The sequence below is a fragment of the Haemaphysalis longicornis genome, unplaced genomic scaffold (assembly GCF_048455015.1).
Source record: "Haemaphysalis longicornis isolate Haplotype H1 unplaced genomic scaffold, Haemaphysalis longicornis Haplotype H1 scaffold_56, whole genome shotgun sequence".
NCBI lineage: Eukaryota > Metazoa > Arthropoda > Arachnida > Ixodida > Ixodidae > Haemaphysalis > Haemaphysalis longicornis.
The window spans coordinates 671,845-689,959 of record NW_027526397.1 but is presented as its reverse complement, the minus strand read 5'-3'; the positions used below and the strand labels follow the sequence as shown (position 1 = coordinate 689,959).

Sequence of the window (18,115 nt, the reverse complement as noted above, 5' to 3'; positions counted from 1 at the left end):
ACACGCAGTTTTGCTGCTCCTAAAACACTGCACCAACTAGTCCAACAACATGTACTGAGAGTGAAGATAGTTTTGGAGGGCATTTACATCAGGGTAATTGATTATCGGCCGGTAAACAACACCATCATCCACGAAGAGATGGGTGCTGGAAGAAACAGCACCCGTCTTTTAATGGAATGGGCGCTGTGAAACAGGAAGAAATGGGTGTCGAGAAGGTCATTTATTTAAATCCAAAAAGAAGCGTCGCCAGCAATGGTCGTCGGCAGGATTTTGTCTTGACGGGGGCACACCCACTGCATTGCGGGGGGAAGGGAGAGGGTGAGAGGAAGGGGGCGATGGTTTTGGTGTGGCTTGGGGTTCAAGTGCCCCTTGTGCACTCACTCCCCACCAACACCCATGGCTCCAGCACTGTGCCTTGGGGGCCACCAGAAAGGACTGGGGATGGAGAGCTGTTGACGGTGTGCAAGAAAACATTGAATCCAGTTTAGTATTGACGGATGTAGCTTGAGGCTTCATAGCTTCAGTATTAGTCAAGAATGGGGGACTCTATGAAATGCTTTCCCAAAATCTAAAAAAAGGGCGTCGATTGGAATGTTGCGGTCAAGATGAGAGTGCAGGTTGTGAAGGAATAGAGCGAGTTGCGTGTCGTGAGAGTAACCTTCGTGGAAACCATGTTGGTTGGCATTAAGGAAGTTTACCAATGATAGGAAATTGCCAACGTTGGAGTAGCTGATATGTGCCATGATTTTAGAGCGCACACACTGTGATAGAAATAGAATGGTAATGAAGAGTGAATTGGTTTTCTTTCTTGAAGACATGGGTGATTTTGCCAATCTAATGGAACAATTCCTGCGTCCAAGGATTGCTGAAATATGAAGGAGAAGATAATTGAGGGTGTATTCATTGTTTTTGAGCGCTTTGGCTTTGATACCATCAATTCCAGAGGACGAAGGATTTCGTAGCACGTCAATTTAGCAATACCAAAGGCCAAGGGATGCGGCTTCGATCCCGGCTGCTGAAGCAGCTTTTCTGATGAAGTCGAAAAGCGAAAACGCCGGTGTACGATATTTCGGCAGGATCCCCAGTTGGTCAAAATTAATCCAGAGTCCTCGAGTACGGCACGCCTCATAGCCAGGGTGTAGCTGCGGCAGGTTAAACCCCACAAAATAAAAAATAATAAAATGAAAAGCATAAATACTAGAGGGATCAAAGGTAATGCTATAATAGGAATAATGTAGGAAATCTGGCAACTCTAAAAGGTCACCAGCAGGCTCGTCAGTGAATACCGAGCAGGAGGCAACATTCAAGATGTCAGCTACCGTACAATCTGGTAGAAGGCACCCTGAGCGATTCAGCTAAGATAAGATTACATTGTTCGGTGTTAATTGTCTTCCAAAATCGTTTTGGGTCGGTTTGCAGCATTGATGGCAATGGGATGGCAATAGCAAGCAGAACTTCCGCTTATTTATTTTATTTATTGATTCATACCGTTAGCCCGTGAGGCCCGATACAAGGTGGGAAAAAAAAATAAACGACGCTGGGATATGCAGCTGACAAAATAAGTAACCGGCACTTATAAGTAACAAAAACAGGCACTTCGAAAACACATACATTGAAGAAAAAAAGCACACATCGACATTTGGAAACACACAGTTCTTCATGCGCGAAACACTGATCAACAATACTCATAATAATGTCAAATATAGTCCTGCCCGTTACGTGGAGACAGTGCTGCCAACGTGCAAGACTACGAAAAAAAGAAAACACTTCAAGGTACTCATCGATAGTCACCCGTTTAAGTGTACATTTATAGTATCTGTATGAACAGACCTTACCTAATTTTCAAGATTCACAGACAGGAAGAAAAAAAAAAAACTACGAAGGAAAGTACGGTGAAATACCGTCCGTTCTGGGGAGCAGGGGGCTGGAAGGTGAACTTTAAAACTGTTGAGTTTCGATTGAGAAATGGTTTAACGCAGATTTTTCAAATTGATTTAGGGTTTCTGCATTTACGATTTCTTGCAGCAAAAGGTTCTATTCTTCTATTGTTTTACGAAGGAAAGAGTATTTGTAAGCATTCATACGTGTCATTATCGGCATAAATTGACCATGACGGCTTATTTTCGGCAATTAGCATATCATACTCTTTGGCAGCAGTGCAGTCTTTTTGCCATTCAGACTGCAGTCTTGTAGATTTAGCTGAACGGAACAGGTGCTTTTGTCATTGTTGAGGCATTTTAAAGCAACGTTAAACCAAGGAAAGCGGATATGCCGCTCAGTTGTTGGGGTAGTTGGTGTATAAAGATTTATCTAGTGCTGCATTTCATCCGTCAGGCAAAGCAGGACGGACAACGCCTATTGCAGCTAGTTTAGTTAAAAAAATGTTGGGATTAATCCAATCGAAAACTTTGGTGAGATCAATGAAAAGGGCTCCAGCATAATTTTCTGCATCAGTTGCATGTTGAATGTTGTCAGTGAAAAGACAGTAAAGCAAGATTGGAGGGATTACCGGCGTGGAAACGCAACCGGTGGGTTGATAAGATGTTGACATTTGATGAGTACTTGCTTAACGCCGCTCAATGCATTTTTCTATTGTTTTGCCAAAAGTGGGAGAGCTGGATGGGCCGATAATTAGAAAATAAAGTTTGGTCCCCTTTTATGAGGACCAGTGTGACCTTGGCTCTTTTTAGTCGGATGGGAAATGCACCCATTTCGAAAACTAGATTAATAATGTTGGCTAGTGGTTGTCGATCGCAGGAGCGATTCATTTAATGTTCAAAGGGCGAATTTGTTTGAGGCCTGGTGGTGTTGATGACTTCATCCGGGCTGGTTGGAAACAGGAAAGATGAATGTGAGGATCACTGGTGGTGCTGCACGAGACTCACTGGCGAGAATATAACGAAGGAATGCATTCGGCATGTTGACGAAATCTAAGGGGTGATTGTATACAGAATGACTGAAGCTCAACAATAGGTGCCTGATGATTATGATTCAGATATGAGGTAATTACTTTTCTTTGTTTCCTTACATCATAACTGGCTTGCAGAATTTCAGCTTCATAATCTCTACCTTTCGCTTCTTTTGACTGCTTATTTAGTACGTTGCAATATTGCCGCAGGCCATTCTCTCAGGTTTTTTTACTTGTGTGTTTTGTTGGCAGCATCTGTCTGCTCCAGGTTGTCTTGTCTTTGTTCGGAGCGTAGCACGTGTTTCCCTCTCTTTCTTTTGTAAGCCGTACAGGCAATCGTGTTTTTGATAGGGAGAGTGGTTCACACTGTTGTCACTACACCACAATGCTCTTCTTTCATCACCGGTGTTCTCGATCAAATTTGATTGTTCCAGAAAGAATAACGCGGAGAGATAAAAAAGTTTTGCAGGGCAAACACCTCAGCATTTGATTCGCCGACTCTTATCTGTGCACATTACTCTGCTGACAGCTATTTCGACGCCTTCTTTAAGTTCATTGTGGAGCACAAGTTCTCTCCAATAAGCTTTCTTTCTCCAAGAATCTGCATCATCCTTTGCAACGTGACATCTGGTGTAGGTACAAGGTGCATGAACTTTAAGCCCCAGGCAAGCTGCCAAGCAAATCCTTCCCGTGCCAGCTGTCGACACCAAGGTCTTCCCCCTGAATATGGTCTTCTTCAAGACAATTTGATGAAAGTGGAGACAGTGACAGTGACCAAAGCTTGCAAGTCCGTCCCCCATGGTTCTGCAACACCGTCATTAAAGGAGGCATGAAGACAAAATACAAGTTGGGTTTATTGGAAAGACTGCTTAGTCCCGATAACAATGATACCAATATCATCGCAATCCTTGAACAAATAACGAAGATATTAAAGAAAACGTGTGAAACAGTCGCGACCCATAGCCAATTTCCCGCAACTTTTCTATGACGTCACGGAACCTTGTTTGTGCGATTGGTGGCCGCCTCACTGACCTGTCGTGACGACACACGACTGGGCGTCTGTAATGGGGCCTCTAGTTCCATTTGACCGCATCACTTGAATGCTAACGTGCAGTTAACGCACGGAAAATTATGTTTTATTGTGGGCCCCTATGACGTCATTCTTGCTCATAACACATCACTGTGGCGCAAAATTTGAAAGTTTTTAAATACTTCTTGCTTTTTTGTCATTAAAAAAACATCTTTTGTGGCTGTAATGGAGCTTAGTGAGATACTGAATCCTAGTTCTTTCAAATTAAACGAAGTTGTATTTTCTCTTCATAACTCCTTTAACCGTTATCGTTCCGGGGATCCCCCACTGAGGACCCAGAAGAGTGTTCGGAGAAGCTGAAGCGCGTCCGTATCTTCAACGAGTGGGACGTCCAAGAAACTTTCTAGCGTGTGTTTTTCAATGTGAAAGATGCTGCTCAAACTTTGTTTAAGAACCATGAAAGCTCCCTGACCTACTTAACTCTATTCAAAAGCAAGTTCCTTAAAACAAAACACAGAAGCAAACAAACCAGGAGGCATGGTTCACGGCAATATTAGTGTAGTGAGCTCTGAGTCTAATATTCTGCGGTCGCTTTCCATTTTTATAAAAATTATTTTTTTTTATGCATGCTTTTAAGCAAACTAGTTATGATCCATAAATTATGGGGAGCAGGAAACTTTTTTGGCAACTTGTAGCAACTGAAGACTCGTCTAGGCATCTATTAATAAACTGATCATGCGCATCATTTGCATCATTAGATGCTAAAATATTGGACCAGTGTACGCTTTTTATGTGGGTAATAAGCGTGCATTGTGTTATCAGTTCTCAGTGTGTAAAAAGGTTGATTAGAACTGAGCAAACGACATGAACAACCAAAGAAAATTGGATATAGAGAAAATGATGCTAGCATCTAGAACGCCGTGGTGATATGGAGTTCAAAAATATGTGGTCAGTTAAAGTGCCTGCATGGCCAGCAACCAATCTGGAGGGGAGAGTGATTAACGATTTGTAGCCATATCCAAGAAAGCAGTTACTGTAGCCAATGCATGTGTGATTGTTGGCGTCTAAGATGACACATGACAAACAACAACATCAGTTATTTGAGATGAAACGGTGCTGGTGAGTGCGAGGCCGTGTCTTTTAAAGTAATGGACAAGCGAGAAGCTCCGAGAGAACTAATATTACAGCGTTTTTTTATCAAAAAGTGCTCCATGCATGGCCCTTTTCCCCGCTCACCTTTTTGCCAGCCTTTTGCCAGCCCTGGGACATTGAGTGAAAATAGCAGTATTTGTATGGCAGAAGTGTATGGTATTGTAGTTGCAGTGGATCCATTGCACAAGACAAAATACAAGAATTCATCATCGTTACGCACTCTCTTAATATGGTTACGTTGTCCTAAAAATGCTGTCTTGAGACACCTTATTAAAGCTCTAATTTCTGCGTCTGTAACACACAACTGAAAATGATTGTTTTTTGCTGGGTTCATGGATACAGTGGCATTTTGGGCAGCAAAATCGCTGACCGTAATGTAGCTATGGCAGCCCTCTGTAGTAGCACAACTAGTGCAGGCATACCATGAGTACCTATGTCGACATGAAATTGCTGATATGAAGGGGACTCTGTAAATACTGGAAGCTAACATGAGACACACAAACAAGGAACAAACTGCACACGGTAAAACCACACTTAGTACGATTCGCAACAAAGTATCTTCGCAGCTTGCACTCATTGTGCAAGGCTGGAAAATCAGCAGAGCTGGTGACCCGTCTCCTTCGTTCAGAGAACTGGCTGCTGCACCTCGCATGAATCTCCGAACTTGCCGCTGAAAGTTCTCCGTGACTGGCAGGCCCGGATCATTTTGTCCCCAGCCTTTCACATCTCTCCCAAAGTCGACCGCATTAGCATGCGCTAGAACCTGCGGCAACCGGCTTCGAATACTCGCCTTCTGTGCTCCCCACTTCAGGTGTGAACGTATGTGAACTGGCACGTAGAAGACTGCGACTGCGTGAGAGAGCACGCCGAGAATGCTGGGCAGAGTGTTCTCAAAGCTCGAGCTGGCCGGCACCGGGGCTCCTCACGAGGCACACGCTTATGTACGCTCGGTATTTTTTCTTGGTATCGTTTTTGCGAGCTCCTCACGTGGTAAAAGCCCAGGCGCAAGCCTGGATGACGCCGGTCACTCCTCCAGAGGTGCACGGTCACGTGCGCGCGGTATTATTTTTATTTTTTTTTAATTTTTTGAGCTCCTCACGTGGCTCAAGCCCACATGCAAGCCTGAATGACACCAGCTGTTCCTTGCGAGGCACACACTTCCATGCGCTTGGTATTTATTTATTTATTTAATTATTTTGTGAGCTTCTCACGTGTCGCAAGCCCACGCGCAAGCCTGGCCAACACCAGGCACTCTTCACGAGGCACACGCTCACGTCCGCTCAGTATTTTCCTTTGTATTTTTTTCTGGTAACAGTGTACGACGGAACTGTAAGTGAAACAGCTCGGCCGTTAAAAACAACAGATTCGTTGTGGTATCCGTTTGCAGACTTAAAATAGCTCACACACTCGTACTCTCTAAATGGCAGACATACACCAACTTGTAATAGGTGCTGTGAATGGCTGAACAACGCTTTAGTGCAGTGTGTTGCTTAGAACCACGCAAGATGACGGCACTTTCCTTGACATGAAAGCATCCAATTCCGTTAAACCCCTCATTGTGTTTAGGCGATCAACCAGTGTTTTCAACTGCGCGTCTTTTGTCATACCTTTATGACAGAATTTTTAACACTTTTTTTATACTGGACAAAACCTCTGACCCCCTCAGAACCGAGGCCATACTGAGGGCCCCCTTGCGTGAGCCAGAGCCTCAGACTCTTGCACGCTCTTCTCTAACACCATGCAGACGGAATCACCTCCTCTGCTTTGACTTTGTGTTGTGCTGTGCACTGTTCTCTCTCCTACCTGTTCAGGGTTCCATTTCATTTGGAGCACTCGTGCCCGTCCCTTCCGGCTCGATCCCATTGTCAGAGCCACTCTGTGTCCAACTGGTGGGGGTCACGCGCTTTCTTTTGAACTCTGAGCGTGAGGGAGCTTGTTTCTAGTTCATCTCCTGCCGTGGTGGGACCTTGGAGGTGCTCTGTGTGAGTGTCCCCGGTTTTGTGACGCAGTGTGTGGCCCACCCTGTGCGAGGGAGGCATGCTGTGGGTGGCGGTGCTCACCCTGGCCCTGGTGGCCGGAGTCCTGTGTGTGCCCCCAAGCATCGACTACACGGACGGGGGCCTGGAGGTGGACGTCGGGGATGCGCAACCCGGCTGGGACCTGTTGGTGGTGCGGGCCACCGAATGGGAAGAGGGGGGCCTCCCCTGTGCGGGCCCCTCCACCCTGGTGAAGCAGCAGACCATCCAGGTGAGCAGGGAACACCGCCTCGGGCCGGAAATGCCCTCTTGAGCAGCTGCAGCAAGAGACACGGCGGCACACCCAGACTTGGCCGCCTTGAACGCCCTGTCATACGTATTACACAGCGTTAAACTGTGAATTGCTGACTCGCCACTTAACTCTTTCGTCACGGCAGAAAAACGGCCGATTTTGAGTGCTTCCACAAAACTATTTCTTTCTCTTGAGCTAGTGGACAAATTTAGCATTGCTATGCATGGAATTGTAGCTTATAGATTGCGCTTACAAACACATAGCAGCAGTTTTGTGAAAGGTACAATTATTTACAGTTTATAAGTCAAATAATCAGAAAAAAATGCACAAAAAAGTATACACGCAACACATATAGGCGATTGTAATGAGCCTAAAAATTATTTTAGGAATTCTAAGATATACAAATTGTTCCTACATTTCTTGGCTATGATTTAATATATATATCAACGCCGTGCACCAAGTTTTCTATTTTTGTGGGCCCATCAACCTAGCGGAACTGACGGCTGTGCCCCACCTCGAAGCCACTGGAGTGTAAGTCGGTCATACATCCAAGCACACTTTTTTGTGTTCTGATACAAAATCCTTTTCACTTTAGTGGTAAAAAACCAGAAAAAAAATCCAGCGCTCTCGAGAAGTGTCGCACATCGCTCCGTAGTGGTAATCTGACACGAGTGCCAGGCTATCATGAAGGTGATAGCGCGATCTGACGCGGCGCATTTGGCAAAATATCCCCACCGTACGTTGACCAGACCCTACACATCAATGTGTAAAGCCGCAGTCGTCAGATAGGAAGCCCGTTTTGTTTATAAATACAGCCCAAAAATCGCGGGCGCCGTTTTCACACAACTCACCACTATCGCGGGTTCAAATTTCACTCTTGGCGCAGTCTCTGCACGCGAAATATCAACAAAACATAATAAAGTCGAAAAATTAGTTGTCAATAAATACGCCAGATGGCGTTAGTTGCCCGCCAGGCACTGTTTTTAGCTTTCGCAGGATGTTTGAAATCATCGGAACCCCATGTCTGATGGACGCCATTTTCACACAACTCGCCACTATTGCGGGTTCAAATTTCACTCTTGGCGCGGTCTCTGCACGCGAAATATCAACAACACATAATAAAATCGTAAAATAGTCAGTCACCTGCACTTGGAGACCCGCACCAGAAGACCCAGGAACATGTCCTAAGTGTCCGGCTTCGGCGGCTGAAGCTGATGTCAATCATCTCTTGTGGACGTGCAATGGAACCAGAACAGCTCGGGACAGTGCGCTAAGAGTGGTTGGTCTTCGGTGGGATAAACCGGGGGACTTCAACCGGTGGGTGAACGAAGACCGCTACTGCAGGTCGCTGCTGAACTTTTTACATGAGACCGGACTCCATGCCTACCTTTAGACTTGTACAGGGTCATCAATTTCCTGACTACCTGTGCTTTTGTACCCGGTATGTTTATTCTACCTAATGTCTTATCTTTTCTTTATATGCCGCATGGCAAAAATGCGAATTAAAAAAAAAAAAAGTTGTCAATAAATATGCCAAATGGCGCTAGTTGTCTGCCAGGCGCCGTTTTTAACTTTCGCGGGACGTTTGAAATCATTGGAACTACGTGTCCGATGGCCTATGGTGCCGTAAGGAAAGAGTTAAGAGTGCTTGCCCATTTTCAAACCACATGAAGCACCCAAACAACCACCTGCACAGTGACGGCAGTGGTGGCGGCTGCTCTTCCTACATACAGTCCCCCAGGATTAATGCCCGCATGGCAGTGCATCAATGTGAAAATGGCAGTGCCCAGAGAGCGTTGGAAAATTTTGGTGGATAGGCCCAGGCTAATGTACCAATGCACCTGGGATACCAGTGCACCTAATGGCATTGGTGTGTGGCCTAGGCCTTTAAACCAATGCAGCTTCAGAACAATACCAAAATAGCTATTGGTTTGTCAATTGGAATTTTTCAATACCTAATCACGCATGCATGTTTGGATATCAAACTTTTTTGTTTTGATAAGGGTTACCTGTACAAATGTCTAAAGAGTAGGGGTGTGCAATTAGTAATTTTTGCTTTTGAAGAGAATACAATGTGAATAATGATTTTGTTTGACTAGGTATACAAATTAAAGCAAATCTTGAGCGACTTCCAATAAGAACACCGAAATTTACAATTTTTTATTAAGCATGCTTCAGTAACTATAGCCTGAGAAATATGAAAGGCTTGTTTAGAAGGTTTTTAAAACCTTTTATATTGCATAAAACAAGCACAAAGAAGCTGTCCTGGTGCTCTTAGCTTTATTGATATATCGCATGAGGGTAGCTTCGACTTGTTGTGGTAACTTCAACCGCAAGTGCTTCAGCGTATTAGTGTAATTAGGGTAAAACTATACCGGGTGTTTCAGTGAACTTTAGCCACAGTTTAAAAATATGCTGATGCACGCTAAGACGATGCGACTAAATGCATGTTGCTCACTTTTGTAGGTAGTGCATCGCACTATTTTTGTATTTTGCTTAATTTGATAATTAGTCAGTTTTAGTTAGCCAACTTCTGAGGCAACAAAGCTAGGAAAAAGATTTCCAGTGAGAAAGTTGCAGAGCGGTTTGCAAAATGTCCGAATAAACAGTTTCTGTATTTCTATTAATTATTTGTGTTTTTCGGCTTACTGATGATGGCCACAAAATACAAGAAAAAAAAAAACCACGTGACACTCTCGCAGACACGTCGTAATTGCAGTGCCCCCAAGTGTTCTGCATACAAACAGCTGTAGGCACGCTGCAACTTAACTCTTTCCTTACGGCGCCATAGGCCATCGGACGATTTTATTATGCTTTGTTGATATTTCGCGTGCAGAGACTGCGTCGAGAGTGAAATTTGAACCCGCGATAGTGGCGAGTTGTGTGAAAACAGCGTCCACTGTATTTGGGCTGTATTTATAAACAAAACGGGCTTCCTATCTGATGAGTGCGGCTTTACACATTGATGTGTAGGGTCGGGACAACGTACGGTGGGAATATTTTGCCAAATTCGCCGTGTCATATCGCGTTATCATCTTCATGATAGCCTGGCACTCGTGTCAGATTACTGCTACAGAGCGATGCGTGACACTTATGAAGAGTGCTGGATTTTTTTTCTGGTTTTTTACCACTAAAGTGAAATGGTTCTTGTGTCAGAACACAAAAAAGTGTGCTTGGATGCATGACCGACTTACACATGAGTGGCTTTGAGGAGGGGCGTAGCCGTCAGTTCCGCTAGGTTGACGGGCCCTCAAAAATACAAAACTTGGTGTACAGCATTGATATATATATATATTGAATCATATCCAAGAAATGTAGGAACAATTTGCATATCTTAGAATTTCTCAAATAATTTTTAGGCTCATTACAAATGCCTATATACATTGCGTGTATACTTTTTGTGCATTTTTTTCTGATTATTTGACTAATAAACTGTAAGTAATTGTACCTTTCACAAAACTGCTGTTATGTGTTTGTAAGAGCAATCTTATAAGCTACAATTCCATGCATAGCAATGCTAAATGTGTCCACTAGCTCAAGCGAAAGAAGTAGTTTTGTGGAAGCACTCAAAATCGGCCGTTTTTCCGCCGTAACGAAAGAGTTAAAAGGCGGCAGGGCAGCAGCGTAAGCATTGGCTGTGCCACTTACGCCAGCGATGTGCTTCCCTCGCGACAGTTCATTATAGTGCTAAGCAGACGGAGCAGTTATCACTTGTGCTGCCGGAAGCAACTAAGCGGCTGCGCTCCTATGATTATGCGCAGAACGCTTGGGAGGACTGCAGTCACGACGCGCAAGTGCGCATGTCACGTGTTTTTCTTTTCTTTTCTTTTCTTTTTTAATTTTGTGGGCACCGTCACTATGCTGAAAAACACCAATACTTTATAGATAGAAAGAATGAAACGGTTTATTCGGACGTTTTGCAAACCGGTCTGCAATTTTTTAATTGGAATTTTTTTTCCTAGGTTCATTGATTCAGAAGTAGGCTACCTAATCCTAACTCATTATTCAATTTACTAAAATAAAAAACAATGTGACACACTATGTATGCAATATAGAACAACATGCATTTTGTCGCGTCATCTTGGATGGCATCGGCATAGTATTTTTAAACTCTGGGTAAAGTTAGCTGAAACACCCTATATATTTTGGCAAGCTATTTGATCACCACGGTATATTTCCTTATGAACAACAAGGCATGTAGTTGAAATTTTTATGGATCTTCACAAAGGCTTTCAAAAAAAAAGAAAAAAAAATGAAGGTAGCACTAACGCGTAAGACTTGAAGGTAGTGGAGCTCTGGGCAACCTTCACGACCACACGACGATTAAAGTCCACGATTGCAGCAGGCTTGCTTCATTTTCGCTGCCGCAACAACATTTACTCTGTCATTGTTGCTATAGGTGTGGGCTTCTTTCATTTTTTGGGGAAGATAATACAGTTGAACCTCGTTATAAGAGACATGGATAAAAGAGACAAATGGGTATAAGAGATACTGCCCACCCACATGGCTGGCTGCCCTATCTTTCCCACTAAATTGACCTCTTTTATAACAGACATCGGATGTAGAAGACAGTGGGTTATAAAGGACAAGTCATCCTTGAACTTTAATCAATAATCTCGCTTGTAACAGACATTTTAACTTACGCCTGCAGTCGCTATTTATTATTACTTCAGCAAACACACAGTGGTTCAGTCAGCTATGAAATGACGATGAGAAGCCCTGCCAATGGAAATGCAACTTACAGAAGTGATTGAAGCTTAGTGCCATCCATTGGAGCGCGACCGCACATGCGGGCTCTCCCACGTGCGTGGCTCCCAATCAAGAGGCATCGCACTTGTTGAGTCCTGCAAGCGTAATGAATAACCTGAGCAGACAGCGGAGGAAGCTGTGCGCTCTGGTTATTCATCAGGCTTGTGAACCCAACATCTACGATTCATCTTCCACAAACAGTGAAAGGAAAGAAAGCTTGTAGAATCGGTTGTAAAAAACAGTGTAAATGCAGTCATGAAGCAAACAAAGATTCAGAACTGTTTCATAAATTCTGGGGGCAAACATGAATTAGAATGAATCTATTGCAACATGCTGTAGCGTTCTTTTGAGCTTATTTTAGTCATACGGTGCCCACATTGAACTATGGCCTGATTAGTAAGTGAAAACATGGTTCCCTGCTTATAAGAGACATCTCGTATAAGAGACAGAAACTGCTTCCGGGTACATGTCTCTTATAAAGGGGTTCAACTGTAAATGTACGTCACCTTGGAGGGGCGTACACTATGACGTGTCTGTCTTGTTCCGAACAAGTGTGGCCACGATTACAGTGAACGCTGGATTTTTATTTATTTATTATTATTATTTTTGTCAATGTTAGCCAATTTCCTTAAGTGGAGTACTGACGCCAATTTTCGGCGTTAATATTATGGCACAGTTCGCTTCCTTCACTCAACAGAATACCCTGGCTGAAATATGAGCGGCCTGCGACGCGAAGAACATAGTTCAATTGGATCTCATTTATCGCGCCGACGGAGCAGCGCATGGAGCGGCACTCAGCAAATGGACATCAGCGTGACATCATCCTGCGATAGCCAAAAGAAGTGACGCGACAGCGCTCGTCAAACATTCGTGACGTCACTACACGCGCGCGGCCCCGTGAGCGGTGACTGGGCGCTGGCGCATTCACAAATGTGTGCACGAAGCCAGAGCTACCGGCATAACTGGTGCCCAGAAAGGCACTGTTGGCAAAAATAAAGTTCCACACACGGGAAAGGAAGCGGTAATATAGCCCGGAATCGCAATAGAAGTCGCCATCAGGACTTTTATTGAAAGCGGTCATCGAATTTCCGCCGCAATGGTAGGCCTAGCACCTTCAGGCAGCTCAGCCGTTCAGCTCCGGTGGTGGTGTGGTCGAAACAACGCCCCCACCGGCCTCTGCAGTGTTTTGACGTCCACACAAAGCGGTGAAGTCATGCCGGGATTCTGCCATATGCGCCTTTCGGGATGAAAGCGCGGGAATTTGAAATAAACTATTTTAAGGCCGTTCAATGTAATTAATTATCGCACGCTGGAGTATTTAAAGTGCTGTTTTGGGTTTGCCAGACCATTAAGCATCGATAAAAGCAACAAAAGTGGAACGTAAAATTTTCATGTGAGTACTCCTTTAAGTGGGTATGTTTGGCTTGATACACGTGGGCAGGGGACGCGGGGCAATCGTCGCGAGGCACGCACACGCAAGCGCTAGGCATTTGCTTGGTTTTGTTAACTGCCGGGCGGTCACCTGGGCTTACGTGTGCTCTCTCAGCAATTTCTTGATATTCTTAATTGCGAACATGAAAACTTTCGATTTGCTGAAGAGCTTCACAAACACTGGGGCATCGTAAGGCATGAAAAATTTGCCGATTCGTCTGCCTTCTGCATACTTTCATGGTGTGATGATATCCCCGCATTGCACTTGCTCGCGGCTCCCTTTCCAAGCCCTAACAACACAATAAATTTTGTTTTCAAAAAGAAGTTGCGTCACACTATCTGCACACACCCACAAGTCATGCGTAATGCATATCTGCCAGGTTTCCTGAATTGTCCGGGAGGCGCCCGTATTTCTATAGTTTTGTATGATTGTACAGCCGAAACATAAATCTTCCGAACATGCACCCGCCGGAGTTACTTGGCAAGGCAATCCAATCCTACACTGATTGGCATTGTTATCTGTGAAGAGCGTAAGCGGCCATGCGCATAAATTGAACTGTTCGGTACCACAGGAACACTAAATGCGAGAGGCAGTTCAATATAGTAAATGAAAATTGCACCAAGTTCTATGCAACCATGTTTGACACAAACCTCAGTCGCGTTCTTTTAGCGAAGTGTCGCAGGCGCGAACATTGTTAAGCTCTACTGTCATCTCAGGACTTCTTCCAAACTGTGGCGTCCGCCACTTCGATGATTTAGCGACTGACCACTGGTGCAGCTTGTTAGTAGTTTGGACGAAAAAGTTCAGTGCCTGCTTTGGTGCAGCAAAATGAAAGTGCGGGTAAGTTATTCCATTCTGTTGCTACTGAGCTTTCCACCCCTCAGCACCCCCCACACCCCTCTGACATCCTGGTTAGATCTCCCTAGTGCCATCCTTGCGAACCTGGCAGGTATGGTAATGTAAACACATCAGAAAAAGTTGACATCAACATCAGTGCCAGCAGTTGGTGACAAATGTGAGTGTGTGAGGACAAATGTGCTTGGCAAACCGCATTCGTGAGTGCCGCAGTGTTAATTCTGGCTTCTCAAGGAAGCTTTATCTCAATGTCTGGAAGTGTGAAGCTAGACAAACTAGGGGTGTGCGAATATCAATTTTTTTAATGTCGAAGCGAATTCGAATAATAAAAACAAAGTTCGAATCGAATCGAATATTTTTCGAATATTTTTCGAATACGAATACTTATTGTTTTTTGTAAAATTAAAGCTTTCACCATCTAGAGACACAAAAACTGCAACTTTATTGCACGACAAATCATACAAAGTAAAATTAGAAATTACACAATACCATTGCACTCAACAGGTTAAGGTCTGCACTCACTTAAATGTTAACATGGAGAAAGGTTAACTGCTCGGCATGTTCGGGGAGCAGTGACAACCTCCTGCTCGTCACGACTCCACCAGATACCGAAAGCAGCCGCTCACTTGAGACACTAGTGGCTGGCATGCCCGAGCCCGTGCACATTACCGCGCGCTGATACAGTAAAATCTCGATGATACTAATCTTGCGGGACCGCGAAAAATATTCGTATCATCCGAAATTCGTATGAACCAACACAGACCAAAAAATTGAGCGCTGAAAATAAAGTTTTCGTTTATTTCTTTTCCTACTTTCGCGTGAAGAAATTCGTGATTCTTTCTGCTTTTTTTAACCCCCATGTCGCAAAGCAGTCCTTTCTGGAGCACGTAAAGCTTCGTGCTAGTCTCCTCACTCACTGTGCGCAAGCTCGCTACACGCCGCAACAGTCAAGCGTGAACCGCATGGTGCGTTTTTGCACGCGATTCGCTCGCCTCGGCTCTGCGAGCGCTGTATTTTCACGCCCTCATCGACGATTTCGCGACCGCGGTAGCGCCTACCTCGGTCAGAAAATGACGCACGACGCGCGCGGCAGAATGGAGGAGCCTGACTACTTGCGATGAGATCGAGACAGCCGGCTTGGCTCCGCCGGAGATGGTTAGGCTTAGCACGCCGGCAACTATTTTACGGGCGCTTTCTAGCGGCGCGGATTATGTTTAATAGTACCGTTTTCGCATGCATTATCAGCTCCTTTACCGCACAAGCAACTTCGTGTCTCCCTTGAGCCGCATTTTAAAGAGCGGTTAGAAACGGTCGCTCGAGCGCCCGCGCCACTTCGCGGCTGGAGCCGATGCCATGTTGGCGCCGCCGGCCGCGCTGCGCGCTGCGTGGGGTGGGGGTGGTTTCCCGGCGGTGTCAGCACGCGTTGGGCGTGCGCAGAGCGTTTTCGCGAGCAGAAAACAACACCGATACAGTCTGCCAAAGCACGTACCGTTCGCCGGGTATATGCTTCGCGACTTTGCTGCTGAGACACGCTCTGATTTATTTTTTTTTTTTTTTTAGTTTTGGGTGGTTCGAATATTTCGAACCATAAAAGTGTCGTTCGAATCGAATCGAATACCAAAAAATTCGAATCGAATATTCGAAGTTTCGAATATTCGCACACCCCTAAGACAAACTCATCACTGTTTTCTGTCCCATATTAGAAAAGAAGGGAAATGTTACAGGCTTCAATAAATTCAGTGCTGTTCCGTTCTGTGAAGAAAAGTGACCAGTAAAGCTGGCCACAGTACAACGAGCACACGAAACGAAACACGATTGTTTGTAATTTGTCATTGAGCACACTTCCTAGTTAATTACCTGAAGGAAAACTTGGACGGAGTGTAGTTTTGTTCCAGCGCACAAACATGGGGCGGTCTGTTTCATTCCCGTAGAAGCCCACGTATTCACGGCAGGCGGGGATTCCGCAGTATTTACACCTCACTGCGAACTTTGTAATTACGAAATGTAAATGAAATTTGGTGCAACTTTAGAGTCGTTTTAGCGGCTACTTGTCGTACAACTTGGTCTGGGGTAATTCCAATTGAACAAGAGGTACAGTCGTGTTCTGCAGCAGTATATCGTACTCCGTGTGTGGACACCATGTATTGAGTGCAGACGGTAGTTGTGTAAAGTTTACACCTGCTCTGTGATTTAATTATCAAGTAAATTGAACTCGACGCAATAATAGAGTCGCCCTAGCAGCCGATTTCAGTGTGCTTACTTTTGTTCGATATACCTGCATTAAACTTGGAGCTACAGAGCATTCACCAGAACGCTGGCTTTGCCCGCTGCAAGATTCACAATTCCTTGTCTACGCAGCTCTGTCCACGGATGCAAAAATTTTCAGAAACTAGCTGTAGACAGCTTCATTATAAAAAAAGGATTAATTTGTGCAGCATTTGATCAGAAAATCAGGTGCAAGTTGAGACTATGGCAATACGAAGCTGGTCTTTCTTTATTACAGTGTTGACTGGGGCAGCTTGAGCGTGACGATGTTATCCGGATGCGAAGAGAGAAGCCGAATAAAATCCAAAGCCGAATTCGAAGCTGAATAAAATCCGAAAGTTTTGAATATTCACACCCCGGACAAATAAGTACTACTTCCACGGTTTCAGCTTAACCGAACTATATGTGGTGAATCTGGAATTGGCAGTAATTGGGTGTTTTACAAATTCCTCATTATCTGTTGTGCCCCTGAATACATCGAATTGGTATTTTCCGACAAATGCTACCTGCACAAACCAAAAAAAAAAATACAATGTAAGGATTTTGCCCAGAGATGCCGCCAGAAAACTACAGTGTAGACCATCTATAACGTAACCACTTATAGTGCAGGTCCGGATATAATGGCGCGTTTTTCTGGCCACCAGTAGGCCTCGCATAAAACTCAATGCATAAGTGCACCGCTTATGATGCAGTTTCCCGAAGCACAATACCGTTCATAGTGTGGCTTTTTGGCGGGTCCGCCGATTTCCCGGCGCAGCTGGGGCATGTTTTAGTGTCGCAAAAGAGAAAGAGAAAAGATTCAGCCATTCGACGCAGCCCTCTAACTTAGACACAGAAAATTTTAAAAATAGGCAGCCTTCGGTTCTCGTGTTCCGTTTGCACGTGCGTGATAACCACAACTAGCATCGCGACCGCAAGACGCGGACGAAAAAAAAAAAAAAATCCCACTTGCACTCTTATCTCGTTGTCTCGCCGGCTGCAGCTGGGCTGCTGCCGGCGAGACAACGAGATAAGAGTGCGGCATCCCTGCGGCATCCGTTCTTCTGGTCGCAAGAAACGTAGATCTTTCAAAACATAAACAGGAAGTATAAGTTAAGCCCACACTCGCGGCTTGTAAGACCATGCAGCAGCAGCGTCTGATGCGGAAAAAAAAAAGAAAAAAAAAAGGCAAAATAAGGACTGTACGTGTGTTTTTAAGTGGCGTTCTTTTGAGTGACGATAAACAATGATTGAAAGTTAGCTTGTGATATGTTTGGATTCGTGCATGTTTTGTTGGCAGTGCAGTACCATTTATAGTGCACACACGGGATAAGCGGTCTACACTGTAAAAGCATTTCTGGTGAGCATTACATCTGTGCTTTACTAGTGTAGGGATTTATGTCCTGAGCTGCTACGGGGAAACAGGTAGCGTAAAAAGAAAACTCATGCTAATTTGATTTGCAGCACATGCATGCTG

At 44.7% G+C, this 18,115-nt stretch overlaps 1 protein-coding gene across 2 annotated transcripts in view; it reads left to right on the top strand.

Annotated features, from left to right (window-relative positions):
- The window catches only part of LOC144140917 (uncharacterized), an 80,954-nt gene that overhangs the window by 4,591 nt on the left and 58,248 nt on the right, over window positions 1–18,115 (top strand). For both annotated transcript variants that reach the window (XM_077672414.1, XM_077672415.1), the window contains exon 2: window positions 7,100–7,337. In XM_077672414.1, the coding sequence (XP_077528540.1) occupies window positions 7,128–7,337 (210 nt within the window). In that variant the 5' untranslated portion in view covers window positions 7,100–7,127. The remainder of the gene's footprint in view (window positions 1–7,099; window positions 7,338–18,115) is intronic.